This window comes from Argiope bruennichi, chromosome X1 (assembly GCF_947563725.1).
Source record: "Argiope bruennichi chromosome X1, qqArgBrue1.1, whole genome shotgun sequence".
Taxonomy (NCBI): Eukaryota; Metazoa; Arthropoda; class Arachnida; order Araneae; family Araneidae; genus Argiope; species Argiope bruennichi.
The window spans coordinates 5,630,129-5,656,427 of NC_079162.1; the positions used below are offsets into that span (position 1 = coordinate 5,630,129).

Here is a 26,299-nt window from a genome sequence, read left to right on the forward strand (position 1 = left end):
TATTTATCGTGCCACCAAAAATGGACGGCAAGTCCTTATGGGCGACACCCTTCTTCGCCATCCCTAGGGCGACGGAATTTTTTGTTGTTGATTTTTTAAATTTTGAGCTAAGATCTTTTTGTGTAAGTCCACGTTTAGCTAATTTCAAAGTTAGTGAAGATTGCAATTTTCTCTTTGGTTTTGGTTTGATTGTTTCGGTTCGAGAAGTTTCAGCTGTACTGGTTGTGGAATTTTCTGTATCGGACTCTTGTTTGTCATCAGTTTTTGGTTCTGATAAATTCTTTTTACAATTATTGCATGAACAATTTTTGCAAAATGATTTTTTAACTGCGGATGCATAGCTAACACCAGCAGTAGGAGTTTCAGTTTGTATCCGACGTCGGGCTTCAGGATATGACGTTTTCTTTAATTTTAACTGTCACAACCTGTTTTTCAAGTATCCATCTCGGGCAGGATCGAGCATAAGAAGGATGATTGCTGCCACAATTAACGCACTTTTCTAGTGCAGCACATTGCTGGCTATCATGCCCTCTTTCAGCACATCGGGCACATGCGAGTGTCCCGCGGCAATTAACTTTTGAATGGCCGAATCTCTGACACTGAAAACATCGGTTGTGTTGTGTTGTGTGTTGTGTTTGGTTTATTGGCGCAAGAGCCATATCTGGCTATACTGCGCCAATCGAATGGTAAAAGTATAAAATATATTTAAAAAAAACCCATCATTTATTAAATTATAAACATAGATGTGTAAGAATAATATTGCGTGAGTATGACATAAGAAATGATTTTAGCAACTTAAAATTTAAAACAATGATACATGAAAATTTGATGCAATTATAGAATGTACATGAACTTCAAAACACAATGTTTCTCATAAACAGAAAAAAAAAACTGCTGAATGCAAGTGAAAAAGCCAATAACTCTTAAGAATTTAAAAATGTTTGGGTGGTATTTTGCACCCACCAAGTCTTTCAATGTTGAAGATGATGAATTAAAAAATTGAGAACGATAAACATTATAAACAGGACATTCAATTAAAATATGATGAACAGTAAAATATACTTGGCAGCTGCTGCACATTGGCGCATTCTGGCCTAATATAAGATGCTTATGAGTGAAACGTGTATGTCCTATACGGAGACGGGTCAACTTAACATCCATCTCACGTATAGGATGAACAGGCCAAGAAACAATGTTCGTTTCAACAGAATGTAATTTGTTTCTGATCTGCAGATCCCATGAATTTTGCCAAATAGAAAAAAAGTGATAATTTATAGACCTTTTGATATCACAAAAGGGAAGTCTTATATTTAAAAAGCTCGTTGCAGATTTTGCTGTCAAATCTGCTTTCTCATTCCCGAAGATGCCGACATGACTCGGAACCCAACAGAAATTTATTTGAAAGCCATCATTTTTCAAAAGTCGCAAAGTAAATAAAATTTTAATCGCAACCGGATGCATCCGATTGTGATAGTGTGAAAGGGTCTCCAAAGCACTCATGCTATCGGAATAAATAATAAATTGACGCTCAGAGGACGATCTAATTTTCTGGAGGGCACAGAAAATTGCTACCAACTCAGCAGTAAAGACGGAGCAGCAATTATGAAGACGGTGGCTCAGTGTATCGGATGGAAATATGATTCCACAACCGACATGACCATCTGATTTTGAGCCATCCGTGAAAATTGGGTTAAAAGTAGAATACCAATAGCGATGATATAAAAAGATCTGTTGGAGAACAATAGTAGCTGTTGAGGATTTATCGAATCCAAGAAAAGGATTCAAATAAGAAAATTGCGGGATATCCCAGGGTGGGAAACTAAGGAAATCCACAGCTCTAACACGAATATCGTTAAGGTCCGAGTCATGAAGGAGTATTTTGGTTCTCTCAAAAAAGGGTAGCTTGTTCGAGGGACGGGCATTATACAGTCGGCGAAGACCAACTGGCAATGACAATTGGCCTAAAGGATAATTGAGGACAGATTTTGTTCTAAAATAAAATATGGCAGACAATTTCTTACGCCTTAAACATAGAGGTAGCTGATGACATATGACGTATAAGCTTTCAACCGGAGAAGTACGGAATGCACCTGAACAAATACGCAAAGCAGAATGGTGGATGGTATCCAGTCGCCTCAAAACTGATGGGGAGGCGGAACCATACACCATACACCCATAGTCAATTTGGGAAAGAATTACTGCTTGGTAAATACGAATTAAGGAGGTTCGATCGGCACCCCAAGATGTTTTCGAGAGCACTTTTAAAATGTTCAATGATTTCTCACACTTCCTCCGCAAATATAAGATATGCGGAAGGAAGGTGAGCTTCCGATCGAGAATCACTCCTAAAAACCGTACTTCGTTCACCACAGGGATTTGAGTATTTCGAATATGTATATTCGGATCAAGGTGAAGCTTTCTTTTCCGGCAGAAGTGGACACATCGGCTCTTCTCCGGAGAGATGGTGTGCCCATTATTATCGCACCAGTCTAGCAATTTATCCACTGCAGTTTGCAAATGTTTTTCTATTATATTCATATCACTACCTTGACACGAGATCTGCAGATCATCAACATAAAGACTGGCATGCACAGATGAAGGTAAAATTGTTAAAATCTGACTAAGATGGATGATGAAAAGCGTGACACTGAGGACACTTCCTTGGGGAACTCCCTCAGATTGAATAAAATGATTTGAATAAAAGTTTCCTAAACGAACGCGAAATGTGCGATGAGATAAAAAGTTCTTTAAAAATATGGGAAGATTACCCCTAAAACCAAAGTTATAAAGTGTTGAAAGTATGCCAAAGCGCCAAGCACGGTCATAGGCTTTTTCTATATCGAAAAATATGGAGACAAGGTGGTTCCTCTTAACGAATGCGTTGTGGATCTGGGTTTCCAGTAAAATGAGGTTGTCAAAGGTAGAGCGACCTCTACGGAAACCACTTTGCAACGGGGGAATGCATCCTTGTTTCTCCAATTCGTATACGAGCCGAGCATTGACCATTCGCTCAAATGTTTTGCAAAGGCAACTCGTTAACGCAATCGGTCTGTAGTTCAGAGGATTGGAAGATTCTTTGCCAGGTTTTAAGATAGGTATCACAATAGCTTCCCGCCATTGTGATGGGTTTGAGTTTGAGTTTGAGTTTGTTTGAGGTTTTATGGCGCAAGAGCCATAATGTTGACCATACTGCGCCAAACAATGGGTAAAATTATATCATTTAAAACAGTAGTCGAAGAGAATATGAGAAGCTAAAAAGTAAACAAGATTTAAATCAATGGATAAAACTTTATAGACTTTAAAAAAGCAAAAATTTGGACATGAGGTGTCTTATCAAGCAGGAAAGATAATGAAGGACAAGACTTTTGAAAAAACTGTAAACGCTGGATATTGAAATTTGGACATTCTGACAAAATATGTTGTACAGACATTTGACAATGGCATCGCGAACACAGTGGTGGTTGTTCACCTAACAACAAATGAATATGGGTGAATCGAGTGTGTCCAATTCGGAAACGTGTTAAGACAGTATCCGCTTTTCTGTTCGCTAATGAGGGCCAGGGTTGCACCTGGGGTTTGATAACATGAAGTTTGTTGTTTGTCTCCAGGTCCCACTGTCTTTGCCAATTCGAATATAGAAGCTTTTTAATATGCTTCTTTATGTCGTTCACAGGAATATTAGTAGCTATAGAAGTAGTCGCCAATTTGGCAGCCTTATCTGCCTCTTCGTTGCCCAAAATTCCAACATGGGATGGTACCCAACAGAATAAAATAGTGTAACTACGAGAAGTTAGTTTATCAAAAGTATCTAAGATTTTTAAAACCAAAGGATGAGGATTACATGATTTTAGAGAATTTAAAACACTCAGAGAATCCGTATAGATGATAAAGTTTTTGTCCCGGCTATTAGAAATTTCTTCTAAAGCATATAAAAGAGCACTTATTTCTGCAGTAAAAACAGAACAGGAGGGGTGAAGTTTAAACGAAGAAACTGTGTGAGGGAAAACAACCGCAAAAGAGACATGAGCAGCTGATTTTGACCCGTCTGTAAAAACTGGAATAAAATTTTGATATTGTTGTCTGTGTTCTAAGAAAATTTTTTGAAAAATGATATTTGTTGTATCAGACTTGATAAAAGTTTCAAAAGGATTTAAATATTGTACTTCAGGGATTTTCCAAGGAGGAAAAGTATTTTCCGGTTGAGGAGCTGCATGTAGATACAGTACATTAAGGTCTAAAAGAATATTATGAACTCTCGTAAAAAAGACAGGGATGAATGATTTTCGGGCACCTTGCAAGCGAACTAAAAAGGGACGAAGTTTAAAATCATAAAATAGATGATTAATGTTCGATTGAATTTTAAAATAATAATTAAGAGATGAAAAATGCCTTCGTAATTCAAGGGCTGGTTCACAGGTTTCAACATACAAGCTTTTAACAGGTGATGTCCTGAAAGCACCTGAACAAAGACGGAGAGCTATGTGGTGAATAGGATCCAGTTTCTGCAAAATGCTTGTCCTAGCAGAACCGTATATTGAGGAACCATAATCCAGCTTGGAAAGTATAACGGCCTTGTATATTTTAATCATAGAATTTCTGTCGGCTCCCCATGCTGTAGTTGATAAGACTTTTAAAATATTTAAAGACTTTTCACACTTGTTACGTAAGAGTTTTATATGAGACTGAAATGTAAGTTTTTTATCAAAGATAATGCCCAGAAAGCGAATTTCATTTAAAAATGGTACTGGCTGATCATATAGTGTTAGATCAGGATCAAAATGAAGGTTACGTTTCCGACAGAAGTGCACACCAGCCGTTTTCAATGTTGAGATGGTAAAACCATTAGTGTTCGTCCATTGGGTAATATTATTGATTGCGATCTGCAATTGTCTTTGTATAAAATTCATATGCATCCCTGTACAAGAGATATACAGGTCGTCAACATATAAAAAGCCCTTCACACACATTGGAAGTTGTTTTAAAATGTTATTTATTTTTAAAATAAAAAGAGTGACGCTTAAAACGCTGCCTTGGGGAACACCTTCCTCTTGTACAAAAGAATCTGAAAGTTCAGTTTCCACCTTAACACGGAATTTTCTAAGCTTTAAAAAATTTCTAATAAAAACAGGAAGATTTCCTCTTAGTCCCAGATCATATAAATCTTTTAAAATTCCATATCTCCAAGTTCGGTCGTATGCCTTTTCGATGTCGAAAAAAATGGCAACTAAGTGCTTTCTTTGTAAAAATGCTAGGCGAATGTCGGATTCGAGAGCAAGAAGATTATCGAGAGTGCTTCGTCCTCTTCGAAATCCACTCTGCGAAGGGTGAAGTAAATTATTTGTCTCCAGATAAAAAATTAGCCTTCGATTTATCATTTTTTCTAACAATTTACAAAAACAACAGGTCAAAGCAATGGGTCGATAATTTGATGGATTAGTTGGATCTTTGCCTGGTTTTAACAAAGGAATTATTATAGCTTGTTGCCAAAAAGAAGGAAAATATTGTTCTCTCCAGATACGGTTATAAAGATATAATAAGCTTTTTTTCGACTCTGTTGTTAAGTTTTTGATCATACTGTAACTAATGTTGTCAGGACCGGGAGAAGAATCGTGGACAATGGCAAGGCACGATTGGAACTCTAAAAACGTAAAATCGCTGTTGTAGGGCAGGTTAGTCTGAGAATTAAAATGTAGTTTTTGCTTTTCTTCTTTCTCTTTGTATTTCAAAAACGCAGGAGAATAATTTTTACTGCTGGACGTGTGAGCTAATGTTGACGCTATGGAATTTGCAATATCTTTTGTGGATGATATGGTATTTCCTTTATCAATTAAAATTGAAACATTATTAGAATGAGAAGCACCTGAAGCTTTTTTAACTTTATTCCACAAATGATGGCTAGATATTGTTGAAGTGATACCAGAAACGAATATTTGCCAAGAAATTCTTCTACTACGTCGTTGGATTTTTCTGGATTCTGCTCTAGATTTTTTAAAACTTATAAAATTTTCAGTAGAGGGATACCGGCGAAAAATATTCCACGCCTTTTTTTGTTTTTTATATGCTTGTTGGCAATTAGCATCCCACCATGGTTTGTTTTGCTTCCTACGAACTCCAGATTTCTTTGGAATAGTGTTATCTGCTGCCTCAATTATAATATTGACAATATGTTTCAGGGCTTCATCAATAGTGGAAGATTTAACTATTTCTGAATTGATATTAGCCAGAGAGGTGAATTTTTGCCAGTTTGCTGCATTTAAAACATATTTGGATGGTCGGAAAGAACTAGCTGCATTGTGTCTACTGTCGGTCAAAATTAAAGGAAAATGGTCGCTATTATAAAGATCGTTGTCAACAGTTAAACTGAAAAAAGGCAATAAAGACGGAGAGCAAATAGCGAGATCAACAGAATGAAAAGTTCTTGTTGGTAAATGAAAATGCGTTTTTTCGTCAGAATTTAAAATGCATAAATTATGATCTGCAAGAAATTGTTCAATTTGCTTACCACGTGTATTTGATTCAGAGCTTCCCCAAAAAGGACTATGACCATTAAGATCTCCCAAAATAATGAATGGAGAAGGTAATTGGCAAAACAAGTTATTTAGGTCCATTTGACTGATTTGTTGTTTAGGTGGTAAATAGAGGCTACAGACAGTTATTAAATTTTTCATCTGAATTCGTACAGCTACAGCTTGCAAATTAGTGTTCAGATTTACTTGCATTGATGGAATATCCGTAGCGACAAGAATTGCCACGCCCCCAGAAAATCGGTTTTGAATATTGTGCTTGCTGAAATTTTTGTAATGCCTTATGTTCTGCTTGTCGGTTTTAAGGTAGGTTTCCTGGAGTGCAATGCAGGCAGGATGGTATTTGTTTATAATGTCTCTCAATTCTGAAGATTTATTCATGTACCCTCGGCAGTTCCAAGAGACGAATGTAGACATAAATATTAAAAAAGAGCAAGGGAAAAAAAGAGATTGCCTTCAGTAAACAGAAAAGATGAAGGTGAGAGAACATCAACCTTTAGGCTTTTTAAAAAATTTTGATTTAAAATATTCAGATGAAATATTAGTGGGATCAGAATCCACTCTGTCCTCATCCATATCACTTATGCTGTCATCAGATGGATGAATTTTAAAATTTTCTTCTTTTTCTTCAGTTTTATTTGTTTCTTTTGTTCTGGGTGTCTTTTTTTCTTTGAGCATTTTTTCCTTCATTAAAACTTTTTTTCGTTTTGGCTTTTTAAGAGAAGAGGAAGAAGTTTCTTCCCAAGATTTTTTTATTTCCAGAAGGGCAAGGTAATCAGTCTTTTTTATAGTTATGGTGTCAGGATCTGCTGTGCGGATTGCAGGAGTATTTGTTTCTATATTTTTTAATGGTTGGTTTTGTGAATTGCGTGGTTCTGAAGTTGAAACGGTTGGATTTAACGCTGATGAATATGGTAAATTTGGTTTTGGTGTTCTTTCGCCGACTATTTTGCGTGCTTCTGAAAAGGAAATACCTTTTGTTATTTTGATGGTTTGAATTTCTTTTTCTTGTTTGTAGCGTGGGCAGGAACGGAAGTAAGATGGATGATCTCCTTGACAGTTATAACATTTTTGTGTGGTAGATGTACAGTTTTTACTATTGTGGTCCGGGAGGGAGCATCGAGCGCAAATTTCTTTATCTCCCCTGCAAGCTGTAATTGAATGACCGAATTTTTGACATTTAAAGCAGCGGAGTGGTTCTGGAATATATGGTTTAACTGGGCAATTGATGTAAGCTATTTTTACAGATTTAGGTAGAACTGGAGTATTGAATGTTAGAATTAAATGTTTGGTAGGAAGATTTTGATTATTTTTTTTAATTGTAATCCTGCGAACTGCTATTACTTTTTGATCTTTTAAATTATCTAAAAGGTCCTCTTCAAGATCTCTCTGGAATTCTTTTTCAGATATGACACCTCTGGAATAGTTAAGGAAACGGTGGGCAGAAACAGTGACTTCTATGTCTCCTATCTTTTTTAATTTTGTAATATTTTGTGACTGTTGGTTATTTTTTACTTCTACAAGTAGGCTTCCATTGTTTAACTTTTTAATATTTTGGACTTCGCCGACAACGCCGAGTATAGATTTATGTATCAAAATTGGTGACACAAATTTTAACGAAGATTTTTCTGAATAAACAACAAAAAATTTTACAAAAGCATTACTGTGGTTAAGAACATTAGTACCCATACGATATTGATGATGATTCGGGTCCGGCGGCATCGCCCACCACGGAGCCCAACAAGGGATGGTAGTTGCCGGCTCTGGAAACTTTCCAACCTCGGCACTTGCCATAATGCTAACCAGAGCCTATACGCTGGGAGTCACTCCCGGGGACAGTGACCACCCTTAACGCCAAGCCCAAGGAGTGACCCCTTCGCTTGATCCCCTTGAGCAGCCCAGTCATGTGCCTAGGATACCGGCCGATTGATACATCGGGGACCGAAATGTACCACCCGTCTAATGGGTCGCCACGCACGGCCAACACGTGGGGGTATTTGCTGTCCATGAGAAGCAGGAAGCAAACAGAGCGGCGACAGCTTCTCATGGAGAGCTCCCTCGCCTACCCTCGAGGGAAAGGAAAAACAAAAGGTGACAGCAGAAGGCGCAGAGGAGAGTAAACCTAAAGGGAGTAAAGGTCCCTGGGTACCTCGGGATTGGGACACCCGTACTCACCTATAGTAGGTGAGCCCCTGAGGGGGCCATTGTGATGGGTACTTCTGCTCATTCCAGATTCTGTTAAATAGCAGCAGCAGGTTAGAAAGGGAAGTAGTATTCAAATGCCGGAGCATATTATAAGTAATCCCATCTGGTCCTGGACTGGTATCATGGGCTTGAGATAATGCTGTTTCTACCTCAAACATCTTAAACTCACAGTTATAAGAATAGGTATTTCTGTCATTAAAATGCAAGGGCAACCGTTCCGCGGGATTCTTAATTGCCTGGAAGTTAGGACCATAAGAATCTATTGCGGATACTTGTGCAAATGCTTTGCCAAGGATATTGGCTACTTCTAAAGGGGCAGAATGCATCATATTTCCAATATTTAAAATAGGAAGGGATGATTCATTATAAATCCCACTAGCAGCCTTTACCTTTTTCCACAAGATCTTACTAGATGTACAAGATGTTATAGAAGAAACAAATGATATCCATGAATTCCTCTGACTTTGACGACGAATGCGTCGTGCTAGTGCTTTGGCTCTTTTAAAAGCAACAAGATTTTCTGTTGTTGGGTACCTTCTGAACTTATTCAAAAATTTTTTCTGTTGTTTGAGACTGTCACGGCAGGCTTCATTCCACCATGGTCTTCTAAATTTTCGCAGACGTGGGGATGATTTTGGTATTGTGTTATTAGCGGCATTCATTATGGTGCTAACTACTTGCAATACTGCTTCCGAGATGTCTGATGTATTGACCATTGTCTCAGTGATATCTGCCAGTTGCGAAAAAGTAGCCCAGTCTGCCCGCTGGAACAGGAAACGCGGAGGACAAATAGTCACACTACCGCTATCAGCATGGGAGACGATAACAGGAAAATGGTCGCTATTATATAAATCTTTGCTAACAGCGAAGGTTAGTGATGGCAGAAGTTCAGGAGAACAAATGGCCAAGTCAAGACTGTGGAAGGTACGTGTGGGTTCATGAAAGTATGTCAATTCGTCTTTATTGAGCAGGCAGAGGCAGTTGTTAGAAATAAACTCCTCAATCTGCCGCCCACGAGAATTTGTAGTACAAGAACCCCACAAAGTACTATGTCCGTTAAAGTCACCTAGAAATATAAAAGGCTTAGGAAGCTGGTCCACTAAGTTGTCCAGATCTTGCTGACAGATAGCATCATGTGGCGGTAAGTAAATACAACAGACTGTGACTAACTTCCGTACATGAACTTGTACAGCCACAGCCTGTATGGAAGTTTGTAAATTGAGAGGCGAACTTGGATAGAGATTTGAAGTAAAGATACAAACACCTCCGGAATTGTGAGATCCTGTGTCTGCATCTTTCCGTACACAGTTGTAGCCACGTAGTTTTATGGGAATGTTTGGTGTCAAGAAAGTTTCCTGAACACCTAAGCAGACAGGATGAAATTTGTTAAAAATGGACTTTATCTCATTTAATTTGGACCGAATGCCGCGACAATTCCAAGAAAGAAAGGTACCCATTAAGAAGTTCTTGTTGCAAGGGAAGAATTAAGGACATTGCTAGTAGGTTGCGAGGGATCACAACTCATTTTAAGTTCTTCATCATCCTCCTCAGATGGATGAAGGGAGATAAGTTCGGAACTCTTAGATGTTCCACCAAAAATAGACGTTAAGTCCTTATGGACGACACCCTGATTTGCTAGTCCCAGGGCGACAGATGTACGTAGTGTTGATTTTTTAAATTTCGTATTTAAATCTTTTGCAGATAGGCCTCGTTTTGATAGCTTCAGCTTGAGGGATTTATTGGATTTGGATTTTGTTTTTTGTGTTTCTGTTTGACGGGGTTCAGGAGTACTGGTTGTAGAGTTTTCTGTTTCAGAATCTGAATTTTTATGGTTGGGTTTTGTTTTTGGTTTGCTTTTTGTGCAGTTGTTGCATGAACAGTTTTCGCAGAATGGTTTCTGTACAGCAGCAGCATAACTTATGCCAGGTTTAGGGGTTTGGACCAAAACCTTTCGCCTGGCCTCAGGATAGGATAAGTTTTCTTTTACTTTAATTGCTACTATCTTTTTTTCTAATTGCCAGCGTTCACAAGTTCGGGAGAAAGATGTATGATTGCCTTCGCAGTTTACGCACTTTTCTGGTGCGCAACACTGCTGGCTGTCATGTCCCTTTTCTGCACAGCGGGCGCAAGTGAGGGTCCCGCGGCAGTTAGCTTTTGAATGCCCAAAGCGCTGGCATTGAAAACATCGCAAAGGGTTTGGAATATATGGCCGCACTGGTAATTTTATATAACCTGCATATAAAAATTCAGGTAATTTCGGACTATGAAAAGTAATGATGTAGTGTTTGGTGGGAAGGAGTTGTCCATTCCTGCGAATATTAATTTGGCGTACATTTGTCACTGCTTGCGGTTTCAGTTCCATTGTTATTTCCTCTAGCGGGACGTTAAAAAGCTCTCCACATGTAATTACACCTTTTGAATAATTAAGTGACATGTGGGAGCTAACAGTGATGGGTATAGTTGCTAGAAATTTTAATTTTATGATTTGCTGGGCTTGCTTTTTGGAGCAAACTTCAACCAGCAAGTCACCAGAGTGCATTTTACGGATTGCTTTAACTTCACCAACAACTGGTGTAATTGCTTTTTGTACTAAAAATGGTGAAACGTTATTAAAGGTTTCTTGTTTTTCCGAGACTCTTTTTATGACAAAATATGTATCAAATGCTTGAGGAGATGTAAAATATATTTGTTTCTGATGCCCACTGAAGGGAGATTTCCGGGAGGAGCCCATACGATATTGAATAAGATTCAGGTCCAACGGCACCGCCCACCATGGAGCCCAACAAGGGAAGGCAGCCACCGGCTCTGGCCATTCCCAGCCTCGGCACTTACCTTAGTGCTAGCCGGAACCTATACGCTCGGAGTTACCCCCGGGGACAGTGACCACCCTTAACGCCAAGCCCAAGGAGTAACCCCTTCGCTTGATCCCAAGCAGACTAGCCACTCAGGTGACTAGCTACCAGCCGATTGATGCATAGGGGACCACAATGCACCACCCGTCTTTCTAATGGGTCGCCACGCACGGCCAACACGTGGGGTTTTGGCTGTCCATGAGAAGCAAGAAGCAAACAGAGCGGCAACAGCTACTCATGGAGAGCTCCCTCGCCTGCCGTCGAGGGATGGAAGGATCAAGTCAATAGCAGAAGGCGTAGAGGAGAATAAACCATAAAGCGAGTATAGATCCCTGGGAACCTCGGGATTGGGACACCCGTACTCACCTATAGTAGGTGAGCCCCTGAGGGGACTGAAAACATCGGAGTGGATTAGGGATGTAAGGCCTGACGGGTAATCGTATGTAACCTGCATATACATTTTCGGGTAATTTTGGCGATTTGAATGTTAAAACATGATGTTTAGTCTCAAGGAGTTCACCATCACGTCTAATAGAAATACGACGGACGTGTATAACTCCTTGCGATTTCATCTCTGATGTTATTTCCTCTAGAGGTACATTCAGTAATTCACCGCATGTAATTACTCCTTTACAGGTATTCATCGACTGGTGAGGACTTACACTAATAGCTATTGTAGCCAAGGCTTTCAGTTTTTGAATATTCAGGGATTGTTTACGAGAATTTACTTCTACCAATAAATCTCCAGAACGCATCTTCTTAATGGATGATACTTCACCGATTGTTGCTGAAATAGCTTTTTGGACAAGGAAAGGAGACACTGTTGCGAAAGTTTCATTTTTCTCCGAAATGCGTTTAATGACAAAAAAGGAATCAAAATGATGAGAAGAAATAAATGTAGTTGGAACAGAATGACGCCCACTAAAGGGACCCTTCTTGGGAGGAGCCATACGATATTGAGAGTGATTCGGGCCCGACGGCACCGCCCACCACGGAGCCCAACAAGGGAAGGCAGCCACCGGCTCTGGCCATTCCCAGCCTCGGCGCTTACCTTGGTGCTAGCCGGAACCTATACGCTCGGAGTTACCCCCGGGGACAGTGACCACCCTTAACGCCAAGCCCAAGGAGTAACCCCTTCGCTTGATCCCTAGCAGACTAGCCACTCAGGTGACTAGCTATCAGCCGATTGATGCACAGGGGACCACAGTACACCACCCGTCTTTCAAATGGGTTGCCACGCACGGCCAACACGTGGGACTTTGGCTGTCCATGAGAAGCAAGAAGCAAGAAGCAAACAGAGCGGCGACAGCTTCTCATGGAGAGCCCCCTCTTTTGCCGTCGAGGGAAGGAAAAACACAGCAGAAAGCAGAAGGCGTAGGGGAGTGGAAACGTAAAGGGAGTAAAGATCCCTGGGTACCTCGGGATTGGGACACCCGTACTCACCTATAGTAGGTGAGCCCCTGAGGGGTGACGATGTAACTTCCTGGCGTCGTTAATATCCTGAACTGTGAGCATCACTGGTAAAAGGAACAGAGGACCGGTCGAGGAGTCTGCATGCATGAGAGTAGGAGATATGGGGAGAGTTATCAGGTCCAATCAGAAGTCTTCAGTATCAGAGAGTGTGGTGAGAGTGGAGTCACAGTATTCCGTCGAGTTTTCGGGGGAAGGTTGTGGATAACAGGATTAGTTATTGTTCGAAGGTGGCCAATCAGGAGTAACAGGAACTAAGGTGGGCGGGAGTGGAAGTTTAGGCTAGAAGAGCGTTGATTAGGATGAGTTTTCTTTCTTCTTTGTTTGTCGTTTGCTTCAAGTTTTTGGCTGGTTTCAGTATACCTGGGAATTCTTTAAGCAGGGTTCTGATTTCTCTGAGTGCTTCAATCATTTCTTTAAAATCCGCTATTTCTATTGTGGTGGTTTCTTCTATATTAATTGCCGGTTTCTTTGGTACCTGTTCTGGTCTATGGGTCTGGTTGATCTCCGTGTGCTTGCTTTCTGCTGTATTGTCTAAGTTTCTTCTGGTTACATCAGCAAAGGATCTTCTAAGCGTGGGGTAGGTTCCTGTACCTTTTGCACCCCCTCCAAAAGGCTAGGTGCCCTGTTTCTTTACAGTTGATGCAGATCGGGTCTGGAATCTTCTCCTTAATATGACATTGCTGAGTGGGATAGTTTCCGTTACACTTGATGCAGCGCGGATTGCATTTGCAATTCCACGCGCTATGATAGAACCAAGCGCAATTAAAACACATAGTGGCCTTTGCAGGTTTTCTGTAGGTCTCCACCTTCACTTTCTGATCGTTACAGGAACTGACCACCTCCGGCATATATAGTAACCTTAATACGCCAAAAGAAAGGTTCAGATAACCAATAATGACTTCATCATTAGCCATTCGGTGACACATAAAACTGCTCTCTCGGCCAATTTTCCTTATCGAATCAACAGTTCCCTCTGCACAATTATTTTAGTTCTTTTTATAAATTAATTACTCATTTCTTTTAGTCTTGTGCTTTATAAACAAATTCCTTCCAGATACTCGAAGCTCAGTTTTGAAGAATCTATATGGAGAGAGAGAACAAGAAAGAGCTCCGAAGGAAGCTATCCGCTGATAGCACTGGGAACTAATTGTAATCACATTTGGAAAAATATATCTATTTTTAAAAATATTAACTATTTCTCCATTATATCTGCTTTTTTTATATTATAACTATTCATTCATCATATGTAAAAAGTAATATTCGGCGATTTTAATGATTTTAGCATAGCAAATATTTTTTTCAATACAAATCAGCTACTACAATTTATACGTTCCTGGAGGAAGTTGTAATAGACGTGGGGCAAGTAGTAACAATAAAAACAACAGTAGTTAAAAATATTTGTTCGCTAACATTATTTTTTATTTAACTGAAATAAAAAAAGAAATCTATTAATTATCAATATTTGGCATAAGGACAATAAATGATGTTAAAGTGGTTTATAGCAAAAAAAAAATTAAATAACTAAACAACCAATTTAAAACTCAATCTTTAACAGAATTCCACTTGAAGCAGACAAATCAAATCGTTGTCCCTCACAGATTGGAAAATTAAGTATTCTGCATCATCAGAGTTGATCAATCATTTTATTTTCATGTCACGAAAAATACATATTCAGATTGCCAATACTTCAAGTAGTAAGCCCACTTTCTTACTTCCAATGGAAGTAATCCGAAGTAAATATCCGCACCAAATAAAAAGATATTTTCTTTTCGTCCACAGACTTTGGTTTTGGATATCCAGCAGAAAGACGAGCATTTGGTTTTTTCGTTTTAATATATCTATGCAGACACGTAACAAATATCGAATAACTCAGCTGCATTTCCAATAATTAATATGTTTTGCTAAGACTTCAATTTTAGTTAATTCATATACTTATCGACTTCTTGGAACCCTATCAAATTTCCCTTCTTCTCATTCCAAAGCGAAAAAAAAAAATAATAACTAGATAGAATCGCCTAGGTTTATAAATTTTTTTATAATCACTTTCACATTCTCGATTACTTTCTTCGTCTTATGGCGCAAGCATATACAAGGTTCAATCATAATAATCATGTTTAATAAAATTTATAATGAAAGTTTTTAAAAACCACTGCGTAAAGTACGTGTTGCACTTATTCTTGTTAAAACTGACCTCTAGCTTCTCTATAGTATGTAAATAAAGTGTAATAGAACCATAAATTGATTCTGGCTTTCCTTTTACCCTTGACAAGATATAATATTTCCCGCGTGCTCTATAAATAGTAAAACGAAAACTCTTTTCAAGATTTTCCATCTTATTTTAAATTATACAAATTTAAATTTTTCCGACTTTCGAATCTCAGAAAAGTAGTAAAATTTTGAAATACGCATTTGAATTTGGCTCTACCAATTTTTTCCTGCTTAGAACAGATTTGTTTTATTTGATAGATAAGAATGAAAGTTCTTTCCTTGTCATTGTTTCTCATTTCAATATCATCTTTGATAGTTCTAAAAATTAGCTATGCAGCGTAATGCATTTTTAAGTACATTTACAATTTTTGTCATTTTAACATTCTGACTGTAGTGCTCAATACTCTTGGCTCTCTTATAATAATATATCATTCTAAAACTTATCTATAATCATGCTTCAAGATTTGTTTAGTATTATCTTGATTTTCGCTTGATAACAATACAACTTTCGAATTTCGCTCTCTCTCTCTCTCTCTCTTTTTTTTTTTTTTTTTTTTTTTGCAATATCGATGCCCTGATTCCGTTCTTTCTAATATCATATGTAATAACAAATCTGAATTTACTGTAGTAATATTTTAAAGGCTTAAAATTCGATTGCAAGATTAAAACAGTTTTACAAAAAAGGCATTTACATATTGTACTCACTAAAGCTATTTCTGAGTATTTTATTGGGTTTCCTTTAGTTCCATCTTCTTTATATTGATCACACGAACTTTGTCAAGCATATTGACAAGTCAAGTGAACATCATATATTCATCTTTCGAATGTCATTTTCCAGATAAATATGATTAAAAAAAAGATTCCTAAAAAATCTGTATTTCTAACCTATCCCAGAATTTATTTATAATGATGAAAGCTCCGATTTGAAATATTCTAGATTATCAGCAGTATTCATTATTATTTGCAAAGAACTGCTCTCGATCAATATTTTCTTGATGAACAGAAATTGTTAATGAATGACTGCCAAATAACAAGACCAAATCCAATAAAAATAGTCATAGAGCATATGGAATTTTCATCAGCATCAGCGATCTGAAAACAGAATGCCTTCCTTACGGAAGGAAACAAACGCATACCTTCGCCGATAATCAGTAAGTTCAGTAATCAGTAATCGTCAGTTCTCGATGACCAAAATAATCGCTGAATGCGTGATATTTTCTGTCACTATATTGAGTATAGTGTATATATATATATACACTATAGTGAGTAAGTGCTCGATTCATCACTAAGACAACGGTTCTTCTTAGGTATGCGAACCAAAAAAAAATTCAAAAACGTATTCTCATCAATTTCTTGCGCACTGATCCAGTACAGACGAATTCGGAGACAACCATCTATCATACTCTTCTTTTTTCATTTTACAAATATTGGTCTGTTTTTAATTCATTGTTATACCGTTAAAACAAAGGTTATGAATTATGTTTTTATAAACTGAAAAAAAAAATTTCGTTTATTATCAACATCTTTGCATTTACAAATAAGCTTAACATTCCTTCGCCTTATTAAAATACTTAATTTTTAAAATTATTAATTCGTTTTAAAATTTAAATTCATTTGTTAGTGTGTATTATGATAGAATCTAGACAACTTAAAGTAGTGTGGACAAGGTAGTGGTAAAGCTTTAAAAAAAACTATGAATTCACTTCTCTTGAATATAAGAGAAGGTAATTTCCCCAAATATTGATTGCACTTCTAATGTCGTCTACCACAGCTTTTTTTTTTTTTTTAATAAGGCTGTTGGTATCTCTTGGCTACTACTGGAACTTCTTACCACTTCAATAACTGTTCATCATAACCAAGATGCGCTTGTGTGTGTGTGTGTTCCTCGTTTCTCTGGAATTTTTTGCTAATTTTTTTAATGTTCAGCTAGTAATCTTTTTTCATTATTTTTAAGGTTTGATAATTTTCTATTCTTCTAGATAGTGATAGTAAAGTCTACACTTTGGAGTGGTTTGCATGCGATCTTATTCTGCAAGTGGAGACCATTATGCTTGAGAGTTAGGTTCTTCTCATTATAGGCTGAAATTACGAACACTTTTTGAGTACTATCATTCGTGACTTGCATGTCAGCTTGTAGGAACTTGAGTCAAAATTGATTATGCTCCCCAGAAAAGGGAAAAAAGGCATTTCATGGTCGGAGATACTCCTGAAAGTACTTCAGATAACTCTCCCTCCATGTAGAATCAATCATGTCAATCATGTCCATTGATATTCAAGAATTTGCAATAAATCAGTTACTAATGCAGTAATAGAATACAAAAAGTACAAAAAATGTAAATGCTTTTTAGTTAAAATGATCTAAGACTAAATATAATAATAAAAAGGCAAATTCAAAGAAGGGCTAGATTTTTTTAGATGTTAAATCAAAAAGGCGATTCATCACGATTCTACGTCATAGAAAAATTAAAAAATACATACTGATTTATCTGAAGACATTATCGTTTTTGCAGCTCCATCAGTCATAGCCAAAGGACAGGAATATAACCCAGATGACGGATTAAACATGTATGCTTTGCAAATTTGATGCAGCCGACTGAAATGTAAAAAAGTATATCTTGTTATCAAGCCTTAAATCGGCGATTCTATCATTATTTTAAATTGACAATTTGTTTAACCTCCAGTAATCTAGCTTCCGTTCGTACGAAATGGCTATTAAGCCTTCCTCAGCACTAATAGAGTGCATTTTCTTCCAAGCGGTACATATTTTGAGGTCATCGACTCGTCGCCCCCAAACATCTTGAGTTTCCAGCGTAGGTGGATTCAGTTCGCACTCCCAACCAAGATCATCGATTTCATTGATTATTCGCTGTCCAAACTGCTTAAGATCTTGAGATATTTCTATGCTCACCTAAAAAATGGATGAGAAGTTTAATAAATTCTTTAGAAGCACTTATCGCTAAATAAAAATTATAAAAATTCAATTTAAAAAATTCATTCTTTTAGTAAAAATAGCGAATGGAAAGTATAAACTCAGTAAGTGGTTAAACTTGCCAGCAATTAACTCTATTTAAAGTTTTCTTTTTTAGAAATTTCCTTATTTTGCAATTTATTAATTTTAAAAGCATAATTTTAATAAAATGATAAAATTATTATTTTTATTGGAAGTATTTAATTCTAATGAAGTGGATTAAAGTTTCTTTGATTATTAGTCAGTTACAGGATTTTCTGCTTTAAAAAATTATCTTTATCAGCCTGCAAAAATAGATTTTCGGCTGCATGTGATATTTACAATTCTGACCTGTGCATTTATTTCTACAAATTCTAATTATTCGTTTGAAAGTGTTTACTACCGAACGTGGTTTGACATAATACGAAAACAAATCAAAGCAACCAAAATGTTTGGAAGAATTATGATTTTTTTGTTAAATCCCGATCAAATAATTACTAAAAAATAATACCGAATACCTAGAAAAAACCATGGTTGAAAAAATTCGCATCACCGAATAGAATCGGAGATTAGAATCACCATCTAATCACCGAAAAAGAAACTTTTTTTTATCTATCATATTGTTACGAACCTGTAATGCTGCTTCCCGGCATAGTTGGTTCCATCATCAGAAAGACCGTTTTACAGTCATCTGTATTGGACGGAGTCCGGGTGTCGCGTCGGAGGTCCCAGAGCTTGGCGACGAATTTGGCGACTTTGGCACCAAAATAGAACCCGAATACCGAAACATCGAGAATACATCGAAATATACCCGAAACATCGAGAATTTTCCCGATCCGTCCGTCGGGAACCAAGATACGCCTCGAAAGTTCCTGATTGGTTGAGAGGCTTCTAGCCCCGCCTCCTGAGACCTATAAAAGGAGGCAGTCTGCAGCTGCCGGGGTAGTCAGTAGAGTAGTCGGAATCGACGGAGGAGTAGTCTGAATCGACGATGAAGAACGAGTCTTCCAGAGATTAGCAGAGCAGCGACGGAGTCAAGCTAGTGCTGAACTAAGCTGTGCACTACTGTGTGCAGTAGAGTTTTGGTGTGTGCTGCTGTGTGCACGTCTCGCGGCTGAAGATAATTGTCTTCTCTATGCTGTATATAGTTGTCGTCTTTGTGCTGTCCTGTGTGTCTTCGTGTAAATAAACATCGTTGTTTTTTTTCTACTGCTCCTGCTGATTGTGCGTTCTCCACACCATATCACTTCCACTATCCAAACGAACCCGGAAATTTCGTAACAATATTCCTAATTACGGACATTCTCCGTTTCGACGTTATAAAAAGCCCAGCAGATAATTTGACTTTCGCTTTGGACGATTTTGCGTTTACCGGGTAATATTCCCCAAATGGGCATGAACTCAGAGTTAAGTTCAATGTTTAGGCTGTTACATTTAACAAATAGACAAAGACGTACATACATAAAGTAGCATGCAAGACAGAGCCCCTTCCCTCCCCTTAAACGGTAATATGCGTACCCCCTTCCGGCATTTTATTTAAGGAAGCGTTAAGATTGAAGAAGCTGTAATTAAATATCATTCAATATAAGAATATTTTTGATCTCATATGAATTTGTCATCTTACGCAATCAGCTCCATCAGATTAGTTTTCAAATCAATAATTTACACGTTTTTTAGGCCGTTGCAACATAGAAATAAAATGGAAAATGCAGGGGGAAACATTGCATAAATAATGTATAGCGTATTTAAACTGAAACAACAATAATATAGAAATAAACTAGAACATGCACAGATTTGATGTCCAAATAGTAATACAAAACATGTATTACTGTTTGAACTAAATTTTGATGCTTAAACAAAAATGCCCTAAATTTTTGTAGTTTATAGTTTAATTGTATAAAAATTATTTGTAATGGAATAGCGCGTCAGCGAGAAAAGACTGTTCTAAGGGCATTTCCAAAAATGCCCTAAATTTTTGTTAGGCTCTTACATTTAACTGTTAAAGGACATTAAGTTCAATGACTTGGCAATAAGAAAATACGATTCAACAAAGATTTATCGTTCTGGCCAAAAATGAATTAACTTTATATTAAAATAATTGTACATTACTTAAGCTAATTACAAATTACTTATTCTAGCAAATTATAACAAAAAATTAAAAAACAATTTAATAGTCCCAAATATTTTTACCTGAAATTAGAGAAAATTAACATCGTATAAATACACAACTAAATACATTAAAAAAATTTCTTTTTTCATTCAAAAAATTAAAGGAAATTTAAATCATTTATCTGCATAGAAAATACATCACAGACCAAATATAATTTTGAAATATAAATTATCATTAGCTCATACTAACATGTACAAGAAAGAAAACTATAGCATCCAAAAGCTGATTAAGCTTCTTGGAATCATTGATGTCTGAAATCGATAAATATTGTTATGAATTTTGTGTAATTAGATGTAAATTTTGTAAATATTTGTAAATAGTTTAATTGTATAAAAATTATTTGTAATGGAATAGCGCGTCAGCGAGAAAAGACTGTTCTAAGGGCATTTCCAACAGAAGATCGCCATATTTGACTAACTTGGCGATGTAGATGTGTTGGCGACATAATGAGGTCGCTAATGGTTTTTACAACACGCTAAAATGTGCAGTGTAAGCTGAGAAATAAAGATTTGTTCGTTGGAGAAATTTTCACACTTGCTTGGAACGTCCGCGCAGTTTCTGCGTTTGCCCGCCCACTTTAGAGGGACGCTATATAAGGCGCGGTGTGGGAGGAGCAATCGAAGACAAATTACAGCTACTCTGTACGGCTTTTCAAAGCCACGACTCAACCAAATCATACTAAATTAATTCAAGCTAAACAGCCTAAGCATCGTGTACTGGAACGCAAATGGGATCAAGAATAAAATAAATGAATTCAGACTGTTCGTAAATAAGTATAACCCCGACATTATTTTATTACAGGAAACTCATCTGAGACCACAAAAGAAAATCTTTCTAGCAAATTACGTTTCCTACTACAGTTACCGAGAAATAATTAATCCTACACAAAACGCAGCAGGTGGAACTGCGATACTCATTAAAAATTATATACCCCATTACGAACTTACAATTCCAACCCTCTATCACGTAGAAGCAAATGCAATAGTTATTAATTTTAAAGATATAGAACCCATAACACTCACCTCTATCTACATACCCCCCCACTCAGATACTTCTCTTTTCACATTTGATCTTCAAAATTTAATTCAAATTAGCCCCAACCAAATTATAGCCGGTGATTATAACGCACATCATAAGAACTGGAATTGTAAATATAATACACATAGAGGTATTTCCCTTAATACTTTCTGCAACAGAGCTGGTATAGAAATCATTGCTCCTGCCACCCCCACAAGATTTGGAAATAATTCTACCTCCACAATAGACCTCACACTTGTTAAAGACTTTATTTATCCCTATGAAATAAACTCCTTACCTGAATTAAGCTCTGATCACAACCCCATTCACTTAAACTTTTTTATTAAATATACCTTACCAAATAGCATTGGAAAAAATAAAACGAACTGGACCCTATTTAAAGACAAATTAAATAAAACCGATAATCTAAAATTCATAAGCATTGATTCCGAAACTAAAATTGATAACGCAGTCAACACACTTGAACAAATCATTAACCAGGCCAAGATCACCGCATCTAAACCCATCACAACATCTAACATCCATTTTGATCCTAAATTAAAACGACTTAATAGAGAACGTAACTATGCTAGAAAGATGTTTCAACAAACCAGAGACCCAACCTTCAAGAAAATAACCAACAAATTAAATAAAGAAATCACTAAATTAAATAAAACAATTGAACACAATAATTTCATTAATAAGATTGTAAACGCTAACCCTGAAGACAATACTATCTGGGAACTCGTCAAACCATTTAAAAAGAAATTTAAAAATATACCACCGCTCAAATACACACACACACTTGCTCTTACAGATGAGGACAAAGCAGAATGCATAGCAAACAGCTTAGAATGTTGTTTTGTGAGGTTTTTTGGCGCAAGAGCCACATTTGGCTAAGCTGCGCCATGCAAATGGTAAAATATAACATCAGGGGTAAAATACAAGTTCAGATAATAAATATTATGTACTATAAACTCATAATTTGAAACTTATAAAGTGTGACAGTGCATCAATAAAATTTCAGAATTTAAAAAACATCCATAAAAAGCCAAAGAATATGGAATCATATCGTTGTTGATCACGGTGGGCAGGAGTACTAAATAAAACAGGTATCAGTTACACTAAATAAAAGTATAAAATCCAATAGCTTTTAAAAATTTAAAGATATTTGGGTGGTGTTTTTCACCCACCAAGTCCTTAAGAGTCAATGAAGTTGAATGAAAAAAGCGAGTACGATGAGAGTTAAAATCAGGGCACTCAATTAAGAGATGTTTCACAGTAAAATCCACACAACATTTGGGGCACTTCGGTGCAGCTTCACCAAACAGAAGATGTTTGTGCGTGAAGCGCGTATGTCCTATACGGAGGCGAGTCAATTTGACGTCAACCTCACGCATAGGAAGAGCATTCGACAGTCCAATAGTAGGCTTGATTGAATGCAGTTTATTTTCGATTCGCTGATTCCACGCTAATTGCCAAGTAGAAAAAATATATTTTATGAAGGACTTCTTAATATCACAATAAGGGATCTCCAGAGACAAAAAGTCTGTTGCTAATTTTGCCGCTGAATCTGCCATTTCATTTCCAAAGAGACCAACATGACTCGGCACCCAACAAAAAATTATCTGAAACCCATCATTTTGTAGGGCACGCAAAGTTAATAAAATTTTAATTGCAATAGGATGCATCCGATTATGATAGTGTGAAAGTGTTTCCAGAGAACTCATGCTATCGGTGTAAATGGCAAATTGCCGCTGAGTTGATAGTGAAATTTTTTGGAGGGCCAACAGAATAGCCACCAATTCGGCAGTAAAAACTGAACAGAAATTGTGAATACGGTGGCTCAATGTATCAGATGGTAATATAATTCCACAACCGACATGGGCGTCTGATTTCGAGCCATCCGTGAAGATTGGGGCAAAAGTAGAATACCGATAGCGATGGTGTAGAAACAGCTGTTGAAAGACAGTCGGTGTAGTTGAAGATTTATCAAATCCGGAGAATGGATTCAAAAAGGAAAAATGCGGTTTATCCCAAGGTGGGAAGCAAAATAAATCGGATGATTTAACAGTAATATTATCATGGTCCGAGTCATGTAGCAGAATTTTGATTCTTTCATTAAATGGAAGGATATGAAATGGACGAGCATCATACAACCGGCGAAAACCAACTGGCAATGTGATTTTACGCACAGGATGCTCTGGCACAGACAAATTTCGAAAGTAATACAAAGCGGACAATTTATTACGCCTTAAATCAAGGGGGAGTTGGTGACAAATAACATACAAACTCTCAACTGGAGAAGTACGAAATGCACCTGAGCAGATTCGTAAAGCAGAGTGGTGAACAGTATCTAGTCTTTGTAAAACGGAAGCACGGGCAGATCCATACACCATACAACCATAATCCATACGTGAAAGAATGACCGCTTGATAAATGCGGAGAAGGGAGGATCGATCGGCGCCCCAAGATGTTCGGGAGAGTACCTTCAAAATATTTAAGGCCTTCTCGCACTTCTTTCGCAGGTTAAGAACATGCGGAAGGAATGTTAGTTTGCGATCAAAGACCACACACAAAAATCGTACTTCATCAACTACTGGGATAGGCGTATTGCGTATTTGGATAATAGGATCCAAATGCATGTTTCTCTTCCGGCAAAAGTGCACGCATCTACTCTTATCAGGAGAAATGTTATGCCCGTTATTATCGCACCAATCTACCACTTTATTAACCGCATTTTGCAACTGTCGTTCAATGACACTCATGCTGCTACCCTGACAGGAGATCTGCAGGTCATCAACATAGAGGCTACCATGAACTGATGATGGCAAATGGTTCAAGATTTGGCTCATATGAACGATAAAAAGAGTGACACTGAGGACACTTCCTTGAGGGACACCCTCAGCTTGTATAAAATGATTTGAGTAAAAATTACCGACACGAACACGAAAAGTACGAAGTGATAAAAAGTTTTGTACAAATATGGGTAAATTTCCTCTAAAACCAAATTTAAAAAGGGTTGATAGTATACCATAGCGCCATGCACGGTCATAGGTCTTCTCGATGTTAAAGAAAATGGAGACAAAGTGGTTCCTTCTAACAAATGTGTTGCGTATCTGGGTTTCCAATAAAACGAGGTTATCAAAAGTTGATCTACCTCTTCGGAAACCACTTTGCAACGGGGGGATGCATCCTTGTTTCTCCAGTTCATACACAAGGCGAGCATTGACCATGCGCTCAAAGATCTTACAAAGACAGTTTGTTAAAGCAATCGGCCTGTAATTCAGAGGGTTGGACGAATCTTTGTCGGGTTTTAATATTGGAATCACAATAGCTTCACGCCATTGTGTAGGATACGTTTGCTCAGTCCATATTCTGTTAAAAAGCAGTAACAGATTGGAAAGGGAAGTTGTACTCAAATGGCGGAGCATGTTATACGTGATTCCGTCTGGTCCAGGGCTGGTATCATGGGTTTTAGATAATGCCATTTCCAATTCATACATCTGAAACTCACAATTATAAGGGAATGTATTTCGGTCATTAAAACGTAAAGGCAACCGTTCCGCGCGCTTCTTAACTGCCAAAAAAGCAGGATTGTAGGAATCGATTACGGATACTTGTGCGAACGCTTGACCGAGAATATTGGCCACATCTAATGGGGCAGAATGCACCATATTTCCTTCTTTTAAAATAGGAATGGATGTTTCAGTGTAAATCCCATTAGCAGCCTTTACCTTCTTCCACAACGTTTTACTAGAGGTGTTGGAGGTAACAGAAGAAACCAAGGATATCCAGGATTCTCTCTGGCTATACCGGCGAATGCGGCGTGCTAGCGCTTTGGCTCTTTTAAAAGCGATAAGGTTCTCAGTTGTTGGGTACCTTCGAAAGATGTTCCATAATTTTTTCTGCTGTTTGTGACTGTCACGGCAAGCTTCATTCCACCACGGTCTGCGAAATTTTTTTAAACGTGGAGTACTTTTTGGGATAGTGGCATTTGCGGCGTTTATTATTATATCAACAACATGTTGTATTGCTTCTGATACGTCTGATGTACTGACCATAGCTTGAGTGATATCTGCCAATTGCATGAATGCAGCCCAGTCTGCTCGTTGGAAAAGGTAACGTTGGGGGCATGCAGTCGTATTACCTCCATCAGCATACGAGACGACAACTGGGAAATGGTCACTATTGTATAAATACTTTTCAACAGAAAAGTTCATCAATGGTAACAGCTCAGGAGAGCATATGGCTAGATCAAGATTATGGAATGTACGTGTGGGTCCATGGAAATAAGTATTCTCTTCACTATTGAGCAAGCAGAGACAGTTGTTAGAAATCAACTGCTCAATCTGCCGTCCACGAGAATTCGTGTTATCCGAACCCCACAACGTACTATGGCCGTTGAAATCTCCTAGTAGAATAAAAGGCGAAGGAAGCTGGTCCACTAAGTTGTCAAGATCTTGTTGTCGTATGATATCATTAGGTGATAAATATATAGAACAGACTGTGACCAAAGATCGTACATGTACCTGTACAGCCACAGCCTGAAGAGAAGTATGCAAGTTTAGAGGTGTGCTCGGATACAGATTGGATGTGAAGATACAGACACCTCCAGAACAGTTAGCTCCAGTGTCTGCATCTTTCCGAACACAATTGTAACCCCGTAATTTAATGGCAATATTGGGTCTCAAGAAAGTTTCTTGGACACCAATACAAACAGGATGAAACTTGTTAATGATGGTCTTGATTTCAAACAGTTTGGGCCGAATGCCGCGACAATTCCAGGAGACGAAGGTACCCATTAAGAGAGAGGTTTTGAAGAAGAAAGAAAATGCGCATTTGTTGGAGTTGCCAAATCTTCGCAACTCATCCCGAGATCATTTTCATCCTCAGAAGGATG

At 37.7% G+C, this 26,299-nt stretch overlaps 1 protein-coding gene across 1 annotated transcript in view; it reads right to left on the reverse strand.

The window, feature by feature from the left end:
* LOC129958787 (acyl-CoA dehydrogenase family member 11-like) overlaps positions 1–26,299 on the reverse strand; it is a 220,242-nt gene that overhangs the window by 125,689 nt on the left and 68,254 nt on the right. The window contains exons 2-3 of the mRNA XM_056071462.1: positions 17,938–18,170; positions 17,741–17,855 (exon numbers count right to left, since the gene is read on the reverse strand). Coding sequence (XP_055927437.1) covers positions 17,741–17,855; positions 17,938–18,170 — 348 coding nt within the window. The remainder of the gene's footprint in view (positions 1–17,740; positions 17,856–17,937; positions 18,171–26,299) is intronic.